An 18,796-nucleotide genomic window follows, 5' to 3' on the forward strand; every position below is an offset into this window, starting at 1 on the left:
CAGGCGGGGCTCAGCCATCCCCAGGGCAGCAGGGCTCCATCCCACCTAACGGTGCCTGGGGCAGGGAAACGCCATCCCTGCCAGCATCCCCCCTTCCTCCTCCTCCCCAGCTCCGTGTGCTGGGCATGAGGCCGTGTGCTGTGGGACAGCCCTGGGGGCAGCTGGGGTCACTGTCCCGGTCGTGTCCCCCCCGAGCCCTTGTGCCCCCCCAGCCCCTCACTGCTGGGGTGGGGTGTGGAGCAGAAAAGGCCTTGGCTCTGTGCAAGCCCTGCTCGGCAGGAACGGAAACATCCCTGGGTTATCAGCGCTGTTTCCAGCACAAATCCCAAACAGCCCTGTGGGGAAAATTAACTCTATCGCAGCCCAAACCAGCACAGGGGGTTAAAGCGTCAGCTATCCCAGCAGCCCGTCTCAGCTGGTTGTCTGAGCTATGGAATTAAGAGAGGCCATTTTGGTTAGAAATGTGCTTTTCTGGGAGGAATATCAGTTTACTCCCACCACAGCCCTGCCGCCAATCTTCCAGGCTCCAGGCGCGCGCCATCCCAGCGAGAACGATCCCTCTGCCGCCAGTGCGGGCAGGTGCTCTCTGCCAAAGCGTCAGCTGATGGCGCACAGTGGGCAGCGGCCGAGCCAGGAATCAAGGTCACGAGCACTTCAGGTCTGGGTTTGGGAAGGGAACAGACCCAAATGGGGAAACTCAGGCACGGGGAACTGGGATGAGAAGCTCTGGAAAGGGCAAAGCCCAGGGAGAAGGGGCAGGCTGCCTCCAGCAGCCCTGAGTCCTCCTGCTACGCTGAAGGGGAATCACCAGCCCCACTCTTGCTCCCCAGTAGAGGCAGCGGCACCAGGAGCGACTCAGGTCCCCCTCTTCGGCACATCTGCCCCAGCAGGGATGAGCTGCTCCCAGAAGACTTCCTCCCTGGTCACCCCAGCCCGGGACAGCCCAGCCCTCTGCCATCCCTTCCCCCTGACCTTCAGCTCCAGTTACAAGATTTATGCTCTGGTTGCTCATTACCAGAAGGCACCAGACTTCTCGTAGGTATCACCTCATCACACAGCCCCTTCCCACTCTGAGGAATCTCTGAAAGGAGCCAGGACTTTACAAAAAAAAAAAAAAAACCCCTTTAACACAGGTCACGTCCCCTCCCACACAACTAGCCCTACTTTTTCACTGCCTAAGTTGAAGCATGGCATGTATAAAAGAAAAGGCCCGGTATGAAGTACAACTGGAGATTGGAGAAATTTATTTTCCATCACTTACCAAGGCAGCAAACACACCACAGCTAATGTTTACTTAAAATACCTCTGCTCCCCCACTTGCTTCTTACTCTTCCACTCCCAATGTTTGCAGACAAAATGAGTGAGGCTGGGGGAGGGTTTGCGGACCGAAGCCAAGCAGCTCTGCACGGTTACCGGCTGGGAGGACGCAGCCCCATCACAGGGCCCAGAAACAGCCACCCCATCCCCGAGCGCGGCGCGGGGACGAGCAGGGAGAGCACAGCTGGGCAGCTCCAGCTTTTACAGGCAACTGGAGGGGGGCTGATGTCATGCAGGCTCGGTGCAGCTGGCCGCACCGCCCAGGGGAGCCGCCAAGCGCTGGCAGCTTACCCAGCATAACGTGAGGCTGGAGGATGGGAGAGGTGCTGACGAAGGGGTGTAATTAGCCAATTTTGGCAGGAGTTTCTCCTGGTGGGAGAAAAGGGCAGCCCGTGCCTAAGGTACCAGAGGACAACTTGTATCAAAGTCACCACCTGTAACACCGCAAGCCGAGCATTACTTTTAGAAGGAAACTCCTCGTCCCTGGAGCAAGGGGCACGCTGATTCAGTTCTGCTCGCTCTTCGTGGCGTGCACCGGGGACTCCCTCAACACCGGTACCCCTGCCTGCCGCTCAGTCCCGGGGCTGCTTCTTATGCTTCTTTTTCTTCTTCTTCTTCTGAGCCTTGCTAGTCTTCCCTGAATGCTTGGTCCTCTTGCTGGCCAGCTGAGCCCCATCACTGTCCGAGTCCGAGCTGTCCGAGTCCGACTCGGAGGAGGACTGCTTATTCTTGTGCTTCTTTTTCTTCTTCTTCTCCTAGCAAATGAAGAAAAAATAAATAAAGAGCCTTGCATGTGGGAAAACTGTCACTTGTGCTCACCAGGGCAGCGAGATACTTTCATTAACAAGTGCCTTACAAGCTGTGACAGGGGCGAGCCTGTTCCAACACAGAAGGTGCACACGGCTTCTGCCCCAGTGAGTCAGGATTTAACCACCGCTGTCAGTCCACAGCTGCACCGGGCAGGGTACAGCAGCTGTCAGAGCAGAAGGGTGTCACAGTGTAAATCCAAGCCTGAAGACTGTTAGTCAAATCACACAAAGAGCATCCTCACCATCCCTCCATGGTCAGAGCTTACTCCATTATTTAAGGATATTCTTTATTAATAAAGGTTGGCAGGGTGAAGCCTTTTTGGCAAGGAAATGGGTTTCTAAAATAGCCAGCTGGACTGGAGCACCACCCCAGCTTCCCCACACCACCATCAGCCCCCAGACTGCCAGTAAATGAGCACCGATGTGCTGGAGCACCAACACCACCACGCCCTTCTTGCAGGAAAGCCCAAGACATGCCAGTCAGTTTCTTGCAGCCGTCCCTGGAGGGGAGGCGGGATGAGGAAAGCGCCCTTTTGCAAGCAGCAACTCTTCACACAATCCCAAAACAGACCGTACACCCTCCTGCTCTGGCAGCTTCCCGCCCTCTCCCCCCACATGCAGGCAGAGTCCAGGGCCGCACTGAGCTCCCTGGGCTGTTTTTCTGCAAAGCCCTGAAGCACCAGCTCTGCAGAGCTCAAGACATGACATTTAGATGCAGAATAAGAACAGCTGGTGCTAGAATAAAGCTCGTAAGGAGTTCTGAAAGGGATCTAACCCTCAGTCTTGAGGCATCTGACAGCAACTACCAAGCAGAGATTACTGAGATCAGTATGGCGGAACACCTTTCCTGGGAATCACGTCGGGCAGAGGATCCCAAAGCAGATAAAGACTGCTTGATGATGCAGTATAGCAATTGGTATAGATTTAATTAGAAAGCAGTACTGGGGGAGAGGATCAGGTCCGCCCGTGCTGCTGGCACACACAGCCCAGCTGCTAGCCCCGCTCTGCCCGTTGCTTCATCCCCTGCCAGCAAGGAGCAGGAGGAGGAGAAGCGCTGAGCGCGGCTCTCGGGAGCCAGCCGTGCCCTCCAAGCGCCAGCAAGGGCTCGGCAAACCACCGCCCTGCAGGCGGAGCGGTCCCGGTGCCAGGAATGCAGGCGGCTCAGAAGGCATCGGCCGGCGCGGTTGGCTTTTCTGCACAAATAAACATCCAGACCTGACCCCAGCACAACTCACCTTTCTAATTCTCTGAATCCTCACAAACCCACCACATAGACCAACTCTTGGAACAAGACAGAAAATATTTTTTTCATTGATATTTTAGGAACATGCTTTGAAAAAGCAATAATTGCCTTGCAAAATTGAGGTATTTTCTCTAAGGCCCCTTGAGTGTGGGAAATAAAAGAAACCAGCGTGCAGGTGAGAGGGCCCATAAAAAAAATGTACTTTTAATAGTTTGCACATGCTTAACAAAGCACTTCAAGATTGCTAAGATCAGCACGGCTTCCAGGTTTCCATCCAAGCCCAGCAACACCAGCCTCCAAGGAGGATCCACTGACCTCATCCACAGTCACATCAACATCAAAGAGAGACCTTCCTGTGAAAATGGCTATCATGAACTTGCTTTCTGTCCAAGGACATAAAAAGGACATAAGGAAAGCAGCAAAAGAGGGTTTCACGAAGCGGAGATGGTCCAGCAAGGCAACCCAAGCCATGTGATTGCCTGCAGTGGGCTTAGTCAACACCAACAAGCAACACTGGCCACTTTGACTAAGCCATCTACCAGCATTTTTGCTCAAAGCAAGCTGCATCTTCCCGGGTGATCCCTGTGCGCTCACCGCTCTGGAACTAGTACACCCATAAGACTGGGCACAATCCTCCCCAACTTGCTGCGATCCAGCATCCTCTTCTCTTCCAGAATTTAGCTGTGGAGGCAGGTGTCGGTAATACACGCACTACTGCTCGCTGCACTACATGAGGTTTATCCCCTAGACACAGCCCCGCTCCTTTCCCCCGCACATACTTTATCTTCACTGGATGCATCTCCTGCAGACTGGTGTCACCCTGGGTGTGTAAAAGCACGCCCGCAGTTGCGATGGCACAGTGGCACTGCAGCTGGGCTCACAGCGAGCTCTCGAAGCAAAGCGTGAGCAAGGAGCCGTCGCCACAGCACTGCCTCCCACACTGACCACCACCACTGGAGGGCCGAGCTCTCCTTCAGCAGTGGTGAGAAGTCTGCACCGATGGGTAGGAGAAGCCCAAGGCTTTCAATTCAAGGCATCGCTAGGCCAGGAAAGGTCTAGTCTTGGTAAGCCAGACAGAGCACCGTGTTTCCCTCTCCCTCCCCTCTAATTTAAATGGCTTGTTCAGAGCACACCTGTGCACAGGCTTTGGGGAGCAGCACAATGGGAGACAGACAGCAGTCAAATAACGGTCCCAAACATAACACACAAGCATGTTTTATATTCCACTACAGAACAGAGTGTAATGAGAGAAGCCCAGAGCCCCCAGGCCAACAGCTCCACTTGTTTTCTTTGCCAAGAGTGTCCCAAATGACCTCGATGGCACCCTTGGGCTTGCAGAGAGTTTCACTGGGACAGGTTTGCTCTAAGTCACCCCTGCCTTGGCAGGGCTGTTAGTGCCATGCACTCATTTCACGAGGATGCAGAGAGCCACAGCAAGCCTAAGAGCACAGTTATGCCAGTCTCAGGATTGCAGGCAGGACGAGTCCTTGGGGAGGAAGGCTGCCCTCCTCAGCCCACTGCTGCAGACATCCACAGCCACCCTAGAAGCTAAGCCAAGGGAGCAAAATGAGCACAGTTAGATGAAGGGAAGAGCAGCAATCAGCCACAGATACACGAGATACCTGTACAAAATCAGAATGACTGGTGTGGGCAAGTACTTCCACCTGCTCCAATACAACCAGGCACAGCACAGGGCTGGCCATGGGGGCTAAAGCTCTGAACCCAGCGCTGACATCAGTTTTGTGGGTTCAGCGTGAGATACTCCCTGCTCCCTCAGGCACTCACAGGTGCTGCCTAAGGCCTGTTACACACCCATCCCACCCAGGGGAAAAAGAACAACCCTGGCTGGAAATGGGTTGGAAAGCATCCACATAAAGAAACCTCGCTTCACAGAAGGAAGCCCAAGACACAGCAGCATGTGCACGTTCACCCAGAAGACTCCAAGCTGAGAAACAAGCATTCATCTGTTTGAAACAGAAGCCAGAAGCAGCTCCTGAGCACAGCACAAAAAAATGAAGCTAAGGGGGCGGTGTGGGGTGTGAATCTCCTGCAATAACTAACTTTTACACTCCAACTCTGCTTCATCTGCTGTAGGCTTGGAGGTGTTCAAGTAGCTCACAACAAGGCAGGCAAGCCCGTTAAAGCCAAGCCCATGCTGTATTTAGGTATGCATTAACAGCGAGGACACAGGGTTGCCAGTAGCCCTCCAGTGCCACCCACGACCTCCCCTTGAAGGGCAAATTGTCTTAAAATTGCTTGGGGGAAAAGTGCCCCAATGCAGAGAGCACAGAGGAGGCTGGGTTCCCCCACTCCTCCCCAGAAGACACTTCTTCCATTGGCTTCAGCCACATGTAGTTTCCATATGAAGATTAATATACTGGCTTACGGGAAGACAAGCCGAGCCTTTCTACATTTCATTTAAAAACAACATACTTTCCCATAAGAGTGGGGACACAAAAGGCCCAGCTAAAGACATCAATTTAGCACAGACTGTGTGTCGTACCACCAGATACAGGCTATCAATTAGAGACAACAAAGGAAGGGAGGCAGTAGCTTATTTAATGTGAGACAGAACAACTCTTTTAGGGAGGCTGAGTAGCAAAGACAGCACATGGCTTGGAGCTGAACATCAAGCAGAGGGTCCTCTGGGACTCCAGGAAGAGAGCAGACGATTGAGTTCACACCTAACAGCCCCTTGGCAGGTGTCAGTGTTTTGTAGCTCAACAATAGCACTATGATCATTGATGTCACCCCAAATTTGACAGTCTAAATTTTTCTGTGGGACAAAATCAGACTCAGTACAAAGTCCCCTACCCACAGAGGAAGGGCAGAAGCAAATCCAAAGAGTCTTTAGAAGAGGATGGTAAAGAGTTAAATCTTCTAAAGAAAGGGATGCAGAGCAAGAATTTTCTCAAGCTTTTCCAGCCTGTGCACATGGTGAGAAAGTTTGACAAGACCTTAACAACTAACAGAGTTTCATTCCAGAGCTTGGGAAACTTTCTCAACATGCAAAGGCTGAAGACAGGACAGGATGTCACACCAGTCCCTTCAGGATTACAGGGGAAATAAAAGTACACACGTGGATGTTGAGCTGGATGAAAAAAAAATCTAAAAACACCAACATCTCAGTTTCCCCTTTTTGGGGGGCTTCTAACAGCAAAACTGCTCACAACAACGGAAGAGAAAATACTGCCAGTGCAGTAACGTGAGCACCACACACAAGCACGTGCTGGACTGCAAATACTGCAGGGAGCAAGGCTGCGACACAAGAGCTTAACGTTTTCTGTAGCAGGAGGCAGTGCTGCTGTGCAATCATTCTGCACAAGCAGCATCCTTCTATCAGATCTCAGATTTCCTTCAACTCCAGCACCCTGGTACTGGGAGCCAAGCACGAGTCAACTCTCCGTTGCGCAAGCGGGAGCGTTTCTCCAGTTTATATATCAGAGAGGGTAGTGCAAAGCAAAGGACAGATTTCTGCCTCCAGCAACAGCAGCAAAGCCCTGCCGCACCCTGAGCTTCAAGCTGGTCTCCAGAACTGTTGGCTGCTGACGGATGAAGCTCAGCTCAGCTCTCAAGCACACCCAGGCACTCCCCCAGAACTGCAAACACTTCATTTGTGTCAACATTTTGAGTGGATTTTGCCCAAGCAGACGGCCAGCAAGTATGAAGACCTGCACGTTACGATTCCTTGCACATTCTGCCCAATTTACGTAACGATTCCACTTCTACCGACACAGAACAAACTTGCTTCAAAATCTCTCATCTGCAAAACCCATGCTGGGAGCTGGCAGGCAGAAGAGCAGTAGGCTGGGCTACAGCCTGATAGCACTGGCTTTCCTACTGCTCCAGTTATTTTTAAAAAGCTGGCGCTAAGAGGGGCCACATTAGCACACCAGGCTCTCTCCTGTCCTCTGTAGGGAAAGTTGCTCTGTGCTATGCTTTAAGAATGTTACAACAGTTCATTCCTTCTCAAGGTATTTGATTTTGAGATAAGACAAGAAGACAGGAGTGTCCAGAACTCTCCAAAATGTTTAAATATTTTTTGCCAGACCCTTTTGTGGAGTTACGGCCTCATTCGGAGACTTTATGTCTGTTCTTGTGAAAAGTTAGAAAAAGTTTCCATATATGTCCTTCTGCATCTCCAGAGAGGTGCCAGTATTCTTTCTAGGATTTTTTTTTTTTTTTAAATTCTTAAAAAGAAAAAAAAAGTGAAATTCCACTGCCCAATTTAATTCCAAACAAGATTCGTTATGTAAATCTAAAGGTATTATTGCATCCCTTACTTGAGGACCAGTCAAAATTAAACTCATTAGAATAATCTGGTGTATGGTCATTAAATAAATGCAGCACAGTTCAGAAAAGCACAGATAAGGACAGTAAGAGAACAGCATAGCGCGTGAAGATCTGTGCCCTAAGCTAATGCCATTTAAGAACTAGTAAAACAAGTACCAGCTACAAGTACAAGGATAGACTAAGGTCTGACAGCTACAAATCACTGAACAAACAACAATTAAGAAGGTGTGGTTTTTACATGAAGAGACAACATCTGCAAGCAGATTGCCTGGAAATCTTTTACAAGGCGGGATAAAGAGCAGCAAAGTCTGCCAAAAAGCCGTCCCAGGTCACATTTACTATGCAATTCCAGTGACCTTGGCAAAACTAGCCCAGGGATAAGTTAATCAATGTATCTGAGCAGAAGATGGGGCACTTTTGTAGAATTCAAATTAAAGTGGTTACTCCTAGTGTTGAAACAGCAGATCTTCTCTTCAAAGACAGACAGAAGAATCAGAAGGGTTCATTTCTTCTCAGCACGCCTCCCTCCCACGCAAGCTCAGCACAGGCACGCTGCCGCGTTCCCATAGGAGCTCCTTCACCCTGCGACCCAAGGAGTAAAAGCGAACAGGACGCAGCCACGTGCCTGCCCAGCTGTCAGTGACTTCTTGGATGGTCTCCGGTACTTCTGCGCAGCGCTGCAACTGCAGCATCTCCCCTTCTCCCTCAAGTCACTTATTTTCTCAGGGATTATGGGAGGTAGGGCACTGCTCTCGTGTGCAAAGTACTAGCAGGGTGATCTGTCTCTAGAAAGACTTGGGCCCTTGGACACACCAGAAGCCTGGGCCAGCCCAGGGGCCTGAAGCTTCCAGCTGTCTCCTACTCCTGTGAAGGGTGTGGGGCTCAGGCAGGAGGAAAACGAGGAACCACTGGGAAGGCAAGCCAAGAGAAAAAGGGAGTGAGGACCCCAGCATATCTCTGTACGCAGAGGAGTCTCTGGGGAAGAGCACCCAGGGACTGCAAGGAAGCATCATATCAAGGAAGGAGAAAACGTTGATCATAACCAAAAAATGTTAATACCATTGCTATGACACTAAACGGATGCTTGGTAGATAGCAGTTCCCTATCTACTCATTGAAAAATATAAGCTCTACATTTATGTTACAAACATCATATGGGATGGGGTCAGGAAGGCAACTGTTACCAGGTAGATGGAGCTATTTCTACTTTGTGTAAATCCCCCTGGGGCTCCAGACAAGCAGGGAAGCACATGGGGGGTCCCACAGAAGATCACAGCAGGCACTCAAGGCAACAAGGGAGCTATTCATTTCGGGAATCCCACATCCTGTCTCCAAAAAGCATAAAGTTTTGTTTTCCAGCACTGGAAAACATCTGAAAACTTTTGATCTCCTCCTTAAGAAGGGAGGAAGATCAAAGGAAGAAGCAAGATTTAAAGGAAGGCTGTTAATACACAGACACCCCCCCCAAAATTAGTGACAAATTCAGGGCAGCGACCCACACATCCTGCAGTCTCAGCAGGGCAAGACTCCGCAGGACCTCCCCAGCTCCATGGATGGGCACCAACAGGATAACAAGCTATTTGTGCACCTCTCAGTGTAGTTTTTTCCCCCATAGCATTTAAATAGCTGTTACACGAGTCTTTACCAGACAACCCATCATCACTGCTAGAGGGGAAAGAACCCAAGGCAGGAGAAGCCAGCCCTGCTGAAGTATTACCGATGGCCTGCTCTCACACTGCTCCATGGCAAGGGAGAAGCCCAACGTCTGGAGTCCAGAAAGGTCAGCTGCAGTTAGGCTGGGATCTGGGACAAGACTCGCTTCAATCGCAAGCTTCCAAGATCAGAATAGAAAGAACAGTATGTGTATTTTCTATCACAGCGTAACGACACTCCACAGACAAGTCCAAGACATTCTTGAGTAAGAGCCTACATAGTGGGGAAGCAAAGCACATCTCAGGCTGGAACCAGGCAACAGGATCTACGATCAAGAAAGATGCCGTTCCCACTACTGATCAGCCAACCGGAGCGCTACCGAGCAAACAAGAACTGCAAATTAGGCATCAAATTAACGCTAACTTCGTTTTGTACTGACCGTAGGGCAGACACAGTATGCAACAGGGCAGGGGCTGACACAAGGGAAATCACGACACACCTGGCTCTTCTACTCTGGTGCAGTCACCGCCTACAACCGCAGCTATGCCCCTCTCAAATAACTGTGTACCAAAGCACCAGAAGCCATGTTACCAGTGAAAAACATGACTGGAAGTGAGACTTCAGCTACCAGTGTCAGTCACTCTGAGCTGGTCTGAGTGTCGTCATCAAAACCGACTCCTCTGTTCCCTTTTGCCACATCTGCAGTCTCTCTTGCTAGCACCAGGACTGGTTTAACTCCACAGCGAGCCTGGGAGGACTAAGCCCTCAGAAGTTAGTTCTTGCTATGCAATTGCTAACATTGTCCTTGTCCCTCTCCTGTAAAAATGAAATTAAGCACTTTTTCTGCCTGTTGCCCCTCCCCAGGGAAACAGACAGGCCACAGGGCTGGAAAGAGAAACAGGGGAAAAAAAAAGGGGGGGAGGGGGCTTTGAAAGTGTAATTAAAAGTTGGACACCAGTTGTAAAGGGGCCAATGAAACAGTTTATTTACTGAAGTCTGGAATTGGGGTACTCGTTGCTGTATAAACAGACCAACCACCAAATGCTGTTTTGGATTCAGGTCTCCACTATGTTTTACACCAGCACGCTCTGAAGCCAGAGTCCAAATGCTGGACGTAAGAGGTCTGTTACCTCTTGGCACTTTCACATAGACAAAATTTGCTTTACAGCCTGGAAATGGAGTACGCTCCCTGTGCAAACACAACCAGCGATTTTCCCCGGCGTGTGCAGATAAGCCTAGTTCACATCGCAGCAGCTGGGTCAGGATACCCGCTGCAGCGAGGCACCGGGGCATTTAGTTCAGATTAAAGAAAGGTGTTAGGGCAAGAGCAGCGAGAAGGGAGGGGAAACGGGGTTATCGGCACGATCACAGAAATTCAGGAAACTGAAGCAATTTTCATAGAGCCTCACAAAGACCAAGAAAAAAAAATAATCCTTTTCTCACTGTAAGAAACCTCGTTTGAGGACTGTGCATTATAGCACAAAACCATCTGGAAGACAGTTTAACACGAATAAAGGAAGAAAGTATAAGAATCACTAAAAAGTCTACAGAGGAGATTCCTGTTTTGCTACAGAATCCGCACAAAACTGAGCCACCTTCTCAGCCCAGAACCGGCTACTCATAACCACGTTGCTGTAGTAAATCACAGATGTAACTACAGAATAAGTTATCTGGGTCACTTTTCCAGGCCGGCAGTAGGGCACCTCATACCTTTTTCCTTTTTTTTGAAGAATCGTCAGCGACGCTGCTCCTTTTCTCTCTTTCACATTCTGCTGCTGCCACCTCCTCTTCCTCCTCTTCTGGAATTAGGCTATATTTGGTACCTCCAGGCTGCACGAAACACTCCTTTGCAAAATGACCTGTAAAAGAGTGTTCAAAGGAGCAACCCACCCCCCACTTTTTTTTTAAAAAAGTGCATTTCAGTTACCCAAAGTGCTGCCAATTCTCTCTTTATTATTAGTCACAATAAGACAATCTACACTGTACATTTTTTGTCCCAGTATTCCAGCTAGCTTAACATGCCCTGATTAAACAAGCCAGGGGAGCAAACGCAACCCAGGTCATTCTGGAAAGATTAGTCAGGCAAAAACTAAGACACTCTTGTCTGAACAGGGAAATTGGTAGAAACATGTCTGTGCAAGGACTTAAGCAGCATGGAAAAGTGTATGGGAAAGGGAATTGGTGCGACAGGTAGCTGGCAAATGAGATCCCAAAGCCACACACAGAGGAAACCAGCTTGTTCTGGTTCTACCCTTTCTACTCCAGAGACATCAAAGTTGACCTACTAACAGTTGTAGTGGAAACTGCAGGTAGAGAGCATCTGCCTGCCTGTTATGGGTAGACATCATCATTAAAAAGGAGACTGGGAACACGCAGAACCCAGTTTAAAGTTCTGGGAGTTCTTCAAAAGGGTAAAGACAGTTATTCACCACTACAGAGAACCGTATTTGTTATTAATCTTCTCCGGAACAGCACTAACTCCAGCTTAACTATTTACTCTATGGCTCAATAACGCAAGACGAGTAGGGTGCGGCAAAAACTCCACGTACAAAAAACCTACTTGCAAAAGCTACTGAAAAGGCATCACATAAGCCAACTTCCTATTGCTGAACTAGGCAAAACACAGAAGTTTCGCCAGATTTAAAAAAACCAAACAAAACCACTTGTTTTCAGCTCTAAGACACTGCTCACAAGGTAACGCTGCGTTCCCAACAACTGACCAGTCATTTCCACCGACTGCTCTTCAGGATGAAATGATCTGGGGAAGGCACGCCTCTTTCTTAAAAGGCAAAACTGGAACGAGACCTCAGCTATAAGATATGTTAACACAAATGCTGCAAGAAGCGAACCTGGACTGACCTGCACTCAGTCGGAAGGCTCTTCACAGGAAGCTCAAAGGGATGCCATTTTAAGAAACAAACCTTTATATGAGGAGTTCAGCTAAGCCTTTCCTTTCCATAACAAGAGATAAAAAATTTAGTTCTCCTCCAAGAGAGACACGTGGAAGCAGAATTCAGTCCTTCTACACAACCATGACCAGACGTCAGTACAAGCCTATCTCCAGGTCACTACCTGGTTAGAACAAGGCTACATCAAAAGAACAGGACAACACTGCACAAACATACCTTTGCAGCCGCATTTCTTGCACACGGTGTTCAAGACAGCTTCAAGCGTGATCTTCTGACTAGTGTAGTCTCTGAACGTGCGTTTTTTCCTCTCATCCTGACTGGCAAGAGAAGGACAGTTCCATGTTCAATCCTCTCTCATCTTTAATCCTGTATGTTTATATGGACACAATCTGAACACAAGTTTTTTCAAGTGTTGCTCTAAAAGCACTACTTCATCAGCTAAATCAAAGCAGAGCTGACCAACCACTCGTTAGAATAAACCACATTGTTAACAGCCTATTACCTGCCATCTACCTTTTTCAGTTTAACTGAGCACTCTCTACACAAAGCACACAAACGCAGGGAGCTGCAGTTACGTCCCTCGTATTAGCGTCTGTATTATGTATGTGAATATACACACAGACATACTTGCGCAGTATGAAAATAAAGCGATTTTATTTGACCTGCAAGAGACACCGCAAGAAAACGTAAACAAGGAAGCTCTGAAACATCCAAGCAGATAGGATTTGATTTCATAGTATGTGAAAGTCAGACAAATCCCCTGCTGTAATGAACAACCCTTCCAGCACAAGCACATGGCCACAAGGCAGGAATTAAAATCCTGCCGTGGTGTGAAGGGCTGGAACTCACTGCAGCCTCCTCCAGCTCCTGCCTGCCTCTAGGCAGCATAACGCAGGGAGTGCCTTCAGTCACCCCTCCAGTACAGCGCTGCGGGGCTCGGGAAGAACCCCCCTCACCCTCCAAAGGAGAGGGGACCTAGAAAGTAGTACAGCAGGAGAGCCAGGAATGAAAGGCAGCAAAAAGCAGGCAGCAGCAACCTGTCTGATCTGTTATATTCTGCTCAGTAGATTTACCTACTCAAGAGAAACATTGTTTGGATCAAGGTCTTTTCCCGTGCCTTGGTTAACAACCTTCATGGAGAGGGAGAGTTTCAGTTTGTCATCTTTCATCTGGAAGAGGAAGACAGGGAACGAGAAGAGTAAGTGACAATAATGTTAATTAATACACCATGTCTGGGGGCCTATGGAGAAGGAAGGAAACTCTTGGTTAGCAAAGAGCAGCACCTCAAAGGACATGACATGAAAATGCTTTTGTTCTATTATTTTGTAGCTGAATTTAGGGCATTCTAGCTAATAAAAGAGCTTCTATTAAGCAGCTATCTCAGTAATAAGATCAGACTATAGGTTTGTTCAGATTAACATTCTGCTTTTAATATGATCAGACCCAAGAGCTACAGACAACAGTGCATGTTTGGAAGCTGTGCTATAATTCTCAAATCAGCCACCCCCACAGCAGCTCCCCCTGGACCAGTACTTTGGCTGGCTTGCATCCTGAAAAATAAACTTTATATCCTTTTTTCCCCCATTTCCATCCTCTCAGAAAACTAAAAATCTTTTAAGTATCTCTATTAGGGGGTTAGTTTTTTCTGAATCCTAATAAGTCCTTGGTTGACACACTATCACTTCAGAAGCAAGAGCAGAAGTTGTATGCTTGGGGTTTATTTCAAGCCTTTCTTACAACTTTCTGTATTTTGACCAATGCTGCTATTGAAGGTATTTCTGTTTATGACATGTTTGCAGGCAATCTAACAACAAACTCTTCCACTGTCCACCTCTCCAACACACTTCTGCCCCTTGCAGGCCAGAATAGAAGCCAGGAACCCAACACCTGCATTCCAGATAAAGAAAATACTGGCTTAATAAAAATGTACACAAGCAAAATGCAGATAGTGCAGATGACACCAAACTGGGCAGGAGTGTGGATCTGCTCGAGGGCAGGAGGGCTCTGCAGAGGCACCTGGACAGGCTGGATCCATGGGCCGAAGCCACTTGTGTGAGGTTTAACAAGGCCAAGGGCCGGGTCCTGCCCTTGGGTCACACCAACCCCAGGCAGCGCCCCAGGCCTGGGGCAGAGGGGCTGGGAAGTGCCCGGCGGAGAAGGCCCTGGGGGTGCTGGCTGACAGCCGGCTGGGCATGAGCCAGCAGTGCCCGGGTGGCCAAGGAGGCCACCAGCCCCCGGGCTTGTGTCAGCCCTGGTGTGGCCAGCAGGGTCCGGGCAGGGATGGGGCCCCTGTGCTCGGCCCTGGGGAGGCCCCACCTCGAATGCTGGGCTCAGGTTTGGGCCCCTCGGGACAAGAAGGGCCTTGAGGGGCTGGAGCGTGTCCAGAGAAGGGCAGCGGGGCTGGGGCAGGGTCTGGAGCACAAGTGTGCTGGGGGTCGGCTGAGGGGGCTAGGGGGGTTTAGCCTGGAGGAGGCTGAGGGGAGCCCTTCTCGCTCTCTGCAGCTGCCTGAGAGGGGCTGGAGTGAGGGGGGGGCTGGTCTCTGCTCCCAGGTCACCAGTGACAGGTGAGAGGGAACGGCCTCAAGGTGAATCAGGGGAGGTTTACATTGGAGATTGGGGAAAATGTTTTCACTGCAAGAGTGGTCAGGCCCTGGCACAGGCTGCCCAGAGAGGTGGGGGGGTCACCATCCCTGGGGGTGTTCAAAAAACATGTAGACGCAGCACTTGGGGGCATGCTATAGGAGGCCTGGGGGTGTTGGGTTGGCAGTTGGACTTGATGATCCTAAAGGTCTTTTTCAACCTTAATGATCCTATAACTCCCTGAAACTTCTTTTCAAAAGCACACCACAGGTGGCTAAAAAGAAGCTGTGAAGTCTTTCATATAATTTTTCTATACTGTGTAAATAAGACCAAGTTTCTTAACCCATTTCCCTTATCTCACACAAAATTAAGTCCTTGTTTGTACTTCAACCCGATTGTCTTCTTTCAAAAAAAAGAAAACTAAACAACAAAACAAAAAACAGGCAAAGCATTTATGGCCAAATCCTGTGCAACCTTGAACTGAACGCTTCTACGCCGATCCCAAAGTACAGTGGCCTTGCTTTGTTTCCATGGCTCACCAAAGCAAGAGTCTCTGGTTTTTGTTCCAAGTTATCTTTACTGACAATATGCGTATTGTCACATCTTCTGCAGGGAAAAAAGCAACATAGATTGGGGGGCAGGGAATGTATCATGCTCTTGCTTCAAAACAAACAAAAAGCTTCTGTATTTTCTCTTGGGCTTAATTCACTGCCACTGATCTTGCTTGAAAACAAACAAAGATCTCAGCTGCTTCTAAGAATGCGCCTGTCTCTCAAAACAGTTAATGAACTGCGTTCATATTGGCTCTTATCTTGGGATCCTCTCAAACCATTCATTTAGCCACCAAATCACACAGTTAAGGTGATACAAGCTGCGAAGGGGTGCGCAGGGGAACACAGAGGGGTGTTTTGTTGTTTTTAAGCCTAAAGCTTTTATGAAGCTCCCTCTTTCTGAACTGCGTTGCTGCAAATCACAGAAGTGATGTGCCCAAAGTCACGTCTGGAGGTAAAGAAAATTCACCTGGCTGTGAAACAGAGCCCGCCAAACCCCAACACAGTGCCAGGAACACATGGCCTCTGTGTACAGAGCTTCTCAGTGGTTTTGCAGTATACTTTATCTACACAGCACTCAAGAAACAAGAATTAATGTTACCTCTTTTCCAATAAGCTTCACCCATACTTTGTCTCCAACATCTACTATCTCAGAGGGTTTATCCACGCGGCAGGAGGACATGTGTGTCCTATGGACAAGGCCTGGTCATGGTGTTGGAAGAGAAAGGGAGAAAATAAGGAGTTTCCACTGAATCTCATGCCCTTGAGGACAGAACTCTCCAAAGGGGAGTGGATGCGAGACAATCCTTTCAGGCGTGGGAAGAAAATATTTTCGTACCATTAATAAATGGAATAAAATAATTAATAGAGCTCATTTCATCTTTATCTCACCCTTTTTCAATTTCTGTTTTTGAATATGTTTAATAATGTACATTAGTACAGCAGTACTTGTATATAATTTATAAATAAATACACATATTGGGAGCCATATGCTCAAAAGTTTAACTGATAGGGTTAATTGATTTTAACTGGTCATGCACTGGGGATGCACAATCAAAAACGTTTGCAGACCACTGCTCTGGGAGACAGGGAACATATTCAGCGGTTGCCCTACGCAAAGCAAACCATTTCTTTCCACCAGTACATGACGGAGGTGAGGATTCACTAGTTCCATCAATCAAACATATTGATCATCAGTATCCACTCCAAATTAAGTCAGAGAAGCAGGCCCCAAAGCAATGCCTTTGTACTCAAAACATCAGGCACTAACACCTCTCCCTGCCTCCCTGCCCTCCGAGGCCACCCCAAGCACCGGAGAATAAAGAGCCCATTTCATGCATCAGCAACACACTACTTTGCTAGCAAAGTCAAAAGCATGAAACACCAAGGCTGCCCTGACCTCCTGCACTTGCAAGGTCACACCGCCCCAAAACTGTTATTTTTAATTTGCACATGGGCTACAGGGTTATACAAGGGAGGATAAATACGGAAACACACCTTGCTGTTCAAGCTCATATTTCAGGGCCCGTTTGCATCTCAAAGTGACTTCCCTCCAGCAGCCACACTTCTGTCCAAGAACTTTTATTAGACTTGGCACTACAGTGACCGGGCACTTCAAGAGGTGAGCGGAGACAGGGTTATTTGTGGGCCTACCAGCACCTGGCAGAACATCGACCATAAGCTCCTGCTTTTGTAAAATGAGTTTGTTTGGCTTTGCAAGTCTCCCACAAACACAGATGGAGCTTTAAGTCAGCTTTTCTGGTTTGCTTTTTATCTGAGCTTCATTTCAGTCTTTTTTTGTTTACCTGTTTACACTGGCCACAGAAGAAGTAAGTTGGGCAAACTATCTAATTGGACAAACTATAGAAGCTTTCTACAACACCTTAAAACAATTCACCCAAATATCCCGAAGTTACCAAAAAGCTCTCCAAGTCTTCCGTATTCATGCAAGCATACCATCATATTCTAAATACCTTCTGAGAACTTCAACTTCAATTTAGGGAGAAAACCCCAAACTTCTCTGAGTTTTTAATAAAAGCTAGCAAGCCTTTAATTCCAAGGATGATCGCTTGGCTCGAACATGCCAACATGAAAATACATCTGAACAGAGTAAGAGCAACAAACCTTGTTTCCTGCAGCCTGGAATTTTTATAAACGCCCCATATTCCGTCACCGTAGCAACCTGTGAAGAAAACCAATACAACATCCAATGCAAAAACCTTTCACAAAACACCCGTTAGCAAACCGTAGTTAGAATATGCACAGAAAGTTTACACAGTTTGCCTGCTTTCCTTCAATTTTAGATTTCAAGGCAGGTTAGACACTGCAGCATTTGATAAATCTGGGCGTGCTCAGCCAACCACGCCTACGTTACTCACATGAGTATCTTATATGCATACAGAATCCTAGAATGGTTTGGGTTGGAAGGGACCTTTAGAGGCCATCTAGTCCAACCCCCTGCAGTGAGCAGGGACAGCTTCAACTACATCAGGTTGCTCAGAGCCCCGTCCAACCTGGCCTTGAATGTTTCCAGGGATGGGGCATCTACAACATTTTTCTCTCTATATATATACACATGTATCTATACATATATACAGAAACACACATATACAGAGGTGCGTACATAGGTGGAACACAACTGTCAGTCAAACTGCCACTGAACGAGACAGCGACCAAAACACCACCATAGAGAAGGCGGCATGCCACGGGCCGAGACACTGCCAGGTGCACACCTCGCCCTGGAAGATGGCGTAGAGCTCGGGCAGGGCCTCCATCGCGCCGCCGACGCTCCGACGGTCCCACCGACGCCGGCCGAATCCAGCCCCGGCTGCTGCGCACTAGGCACGCGAGTTCAGAGAGACGCCTTGAAAAGAAATACTTAATTAACGCATGAACTTGTATTTATTAACGCAAAGTCAAACGCATTAATTTCAATTAACGCAGGGAAGCACCGGCGGGCAGACCTATCAGCGGACAACGGTGATCATCCGTCGTGGCTCCGGCCGTGGCTCGGTCCCGGTGCTCTTCGGCCTCGCACCGACGTGGGGAGACCGAGGCTGCCGGAGGCCCCGGCCGGAGGCAGCGGTACCGGCCCAGAGCAGGCCCGGACGGGACAGAACAAGCGATGCCCGTCAGCGCTCGGAGCGGAACCGCCCAACCGCCCCCATGAGTCGCCCCTCTCCGGCCGCCGCCATTTTGTTCCCTATACACACACACCCTCCCCCCCTCACCTTGAGGGACCTCTTCACTCCGCCAATCGCCGCGCGGAATGATGGTGGGTGGCAGCCTCCAGCCAATCAGCGTTACTCATGTTAGGCGGCGCCCTCCCACCGGCGCCAGCGGCCAATCCTGGCGGGGGCCGCCCGCAGGTACGCGGCGCCTCTCTGCCGTCACCCGCGCGCCGGATGTACGGCAGAGGGGGGCGGGCCATCCGGTCGCGCTC

The 18,796-nt window shown here is 49.2% G+C and overlaps 1 protein-coding gene across 2 annotated transcripts; it reads right to left on the reverse strand.

The window, feature by feature from the left end:
- Window positions 1-1,227: 1,227 nt before the first annotated feature.
- ZCCHC17 (zinc finger CCHC-type containing 17) lies at window positions 1,228-18,586 on the reverse strand. Of its 2 annotated transcripts, none has more exons than XM_075115114.1 (8): window positions 18,318-18,586; window positions 18,087-18,217; window positions 17,479-17,536; window positions 15,956-16,056; window positions 13,301-13,392; window positions 12,440-12,540; window positions 11,025-11,173; window positions 1,228-2,072 (listed from the first exon to the last, which is right to left on the reverse strand). In XM_075115114.1, exons 2-8 carry the CDS (start codon window positions 18,126-18,128, stop codon window positions 1,890-1,892), a joined length of 726 nt encoding a protein of 241 aa, XP_074971215.1. In that variant the 5' UTR covers window positions 18,129-18,217; window positions 18,318-18,586; the 3' UTR covers window positions 1,228-1,889. The 2 variants fall into 2 exon arrangements, with proteins under 2 accessions (XP_074971215.1, XP_074971216.1); XM_075115115.1 differs by having other exon boundaries at window positions 18,306-18,580.
- Window positions 18,587-18,796: the final 210 nt, after the last annotated feature.

The sequence above is a fragment of the Phalacrocorax aristotelis genome, chromosome 20 (genome assembly GCF_949628215.1).
Source record: "Phalacrocorax aristotelis chromosome 20, bGulAri2.1, whole genome shotgun sequence".
Classification (NCBI taxonomy): domain Eukaryota; kingdom Metazoa; phylum Chordata; class Aves; order Suliformes; family Phalacrocoracidae; genus Phalacrocorax; species Phalacrocorax aristotelis.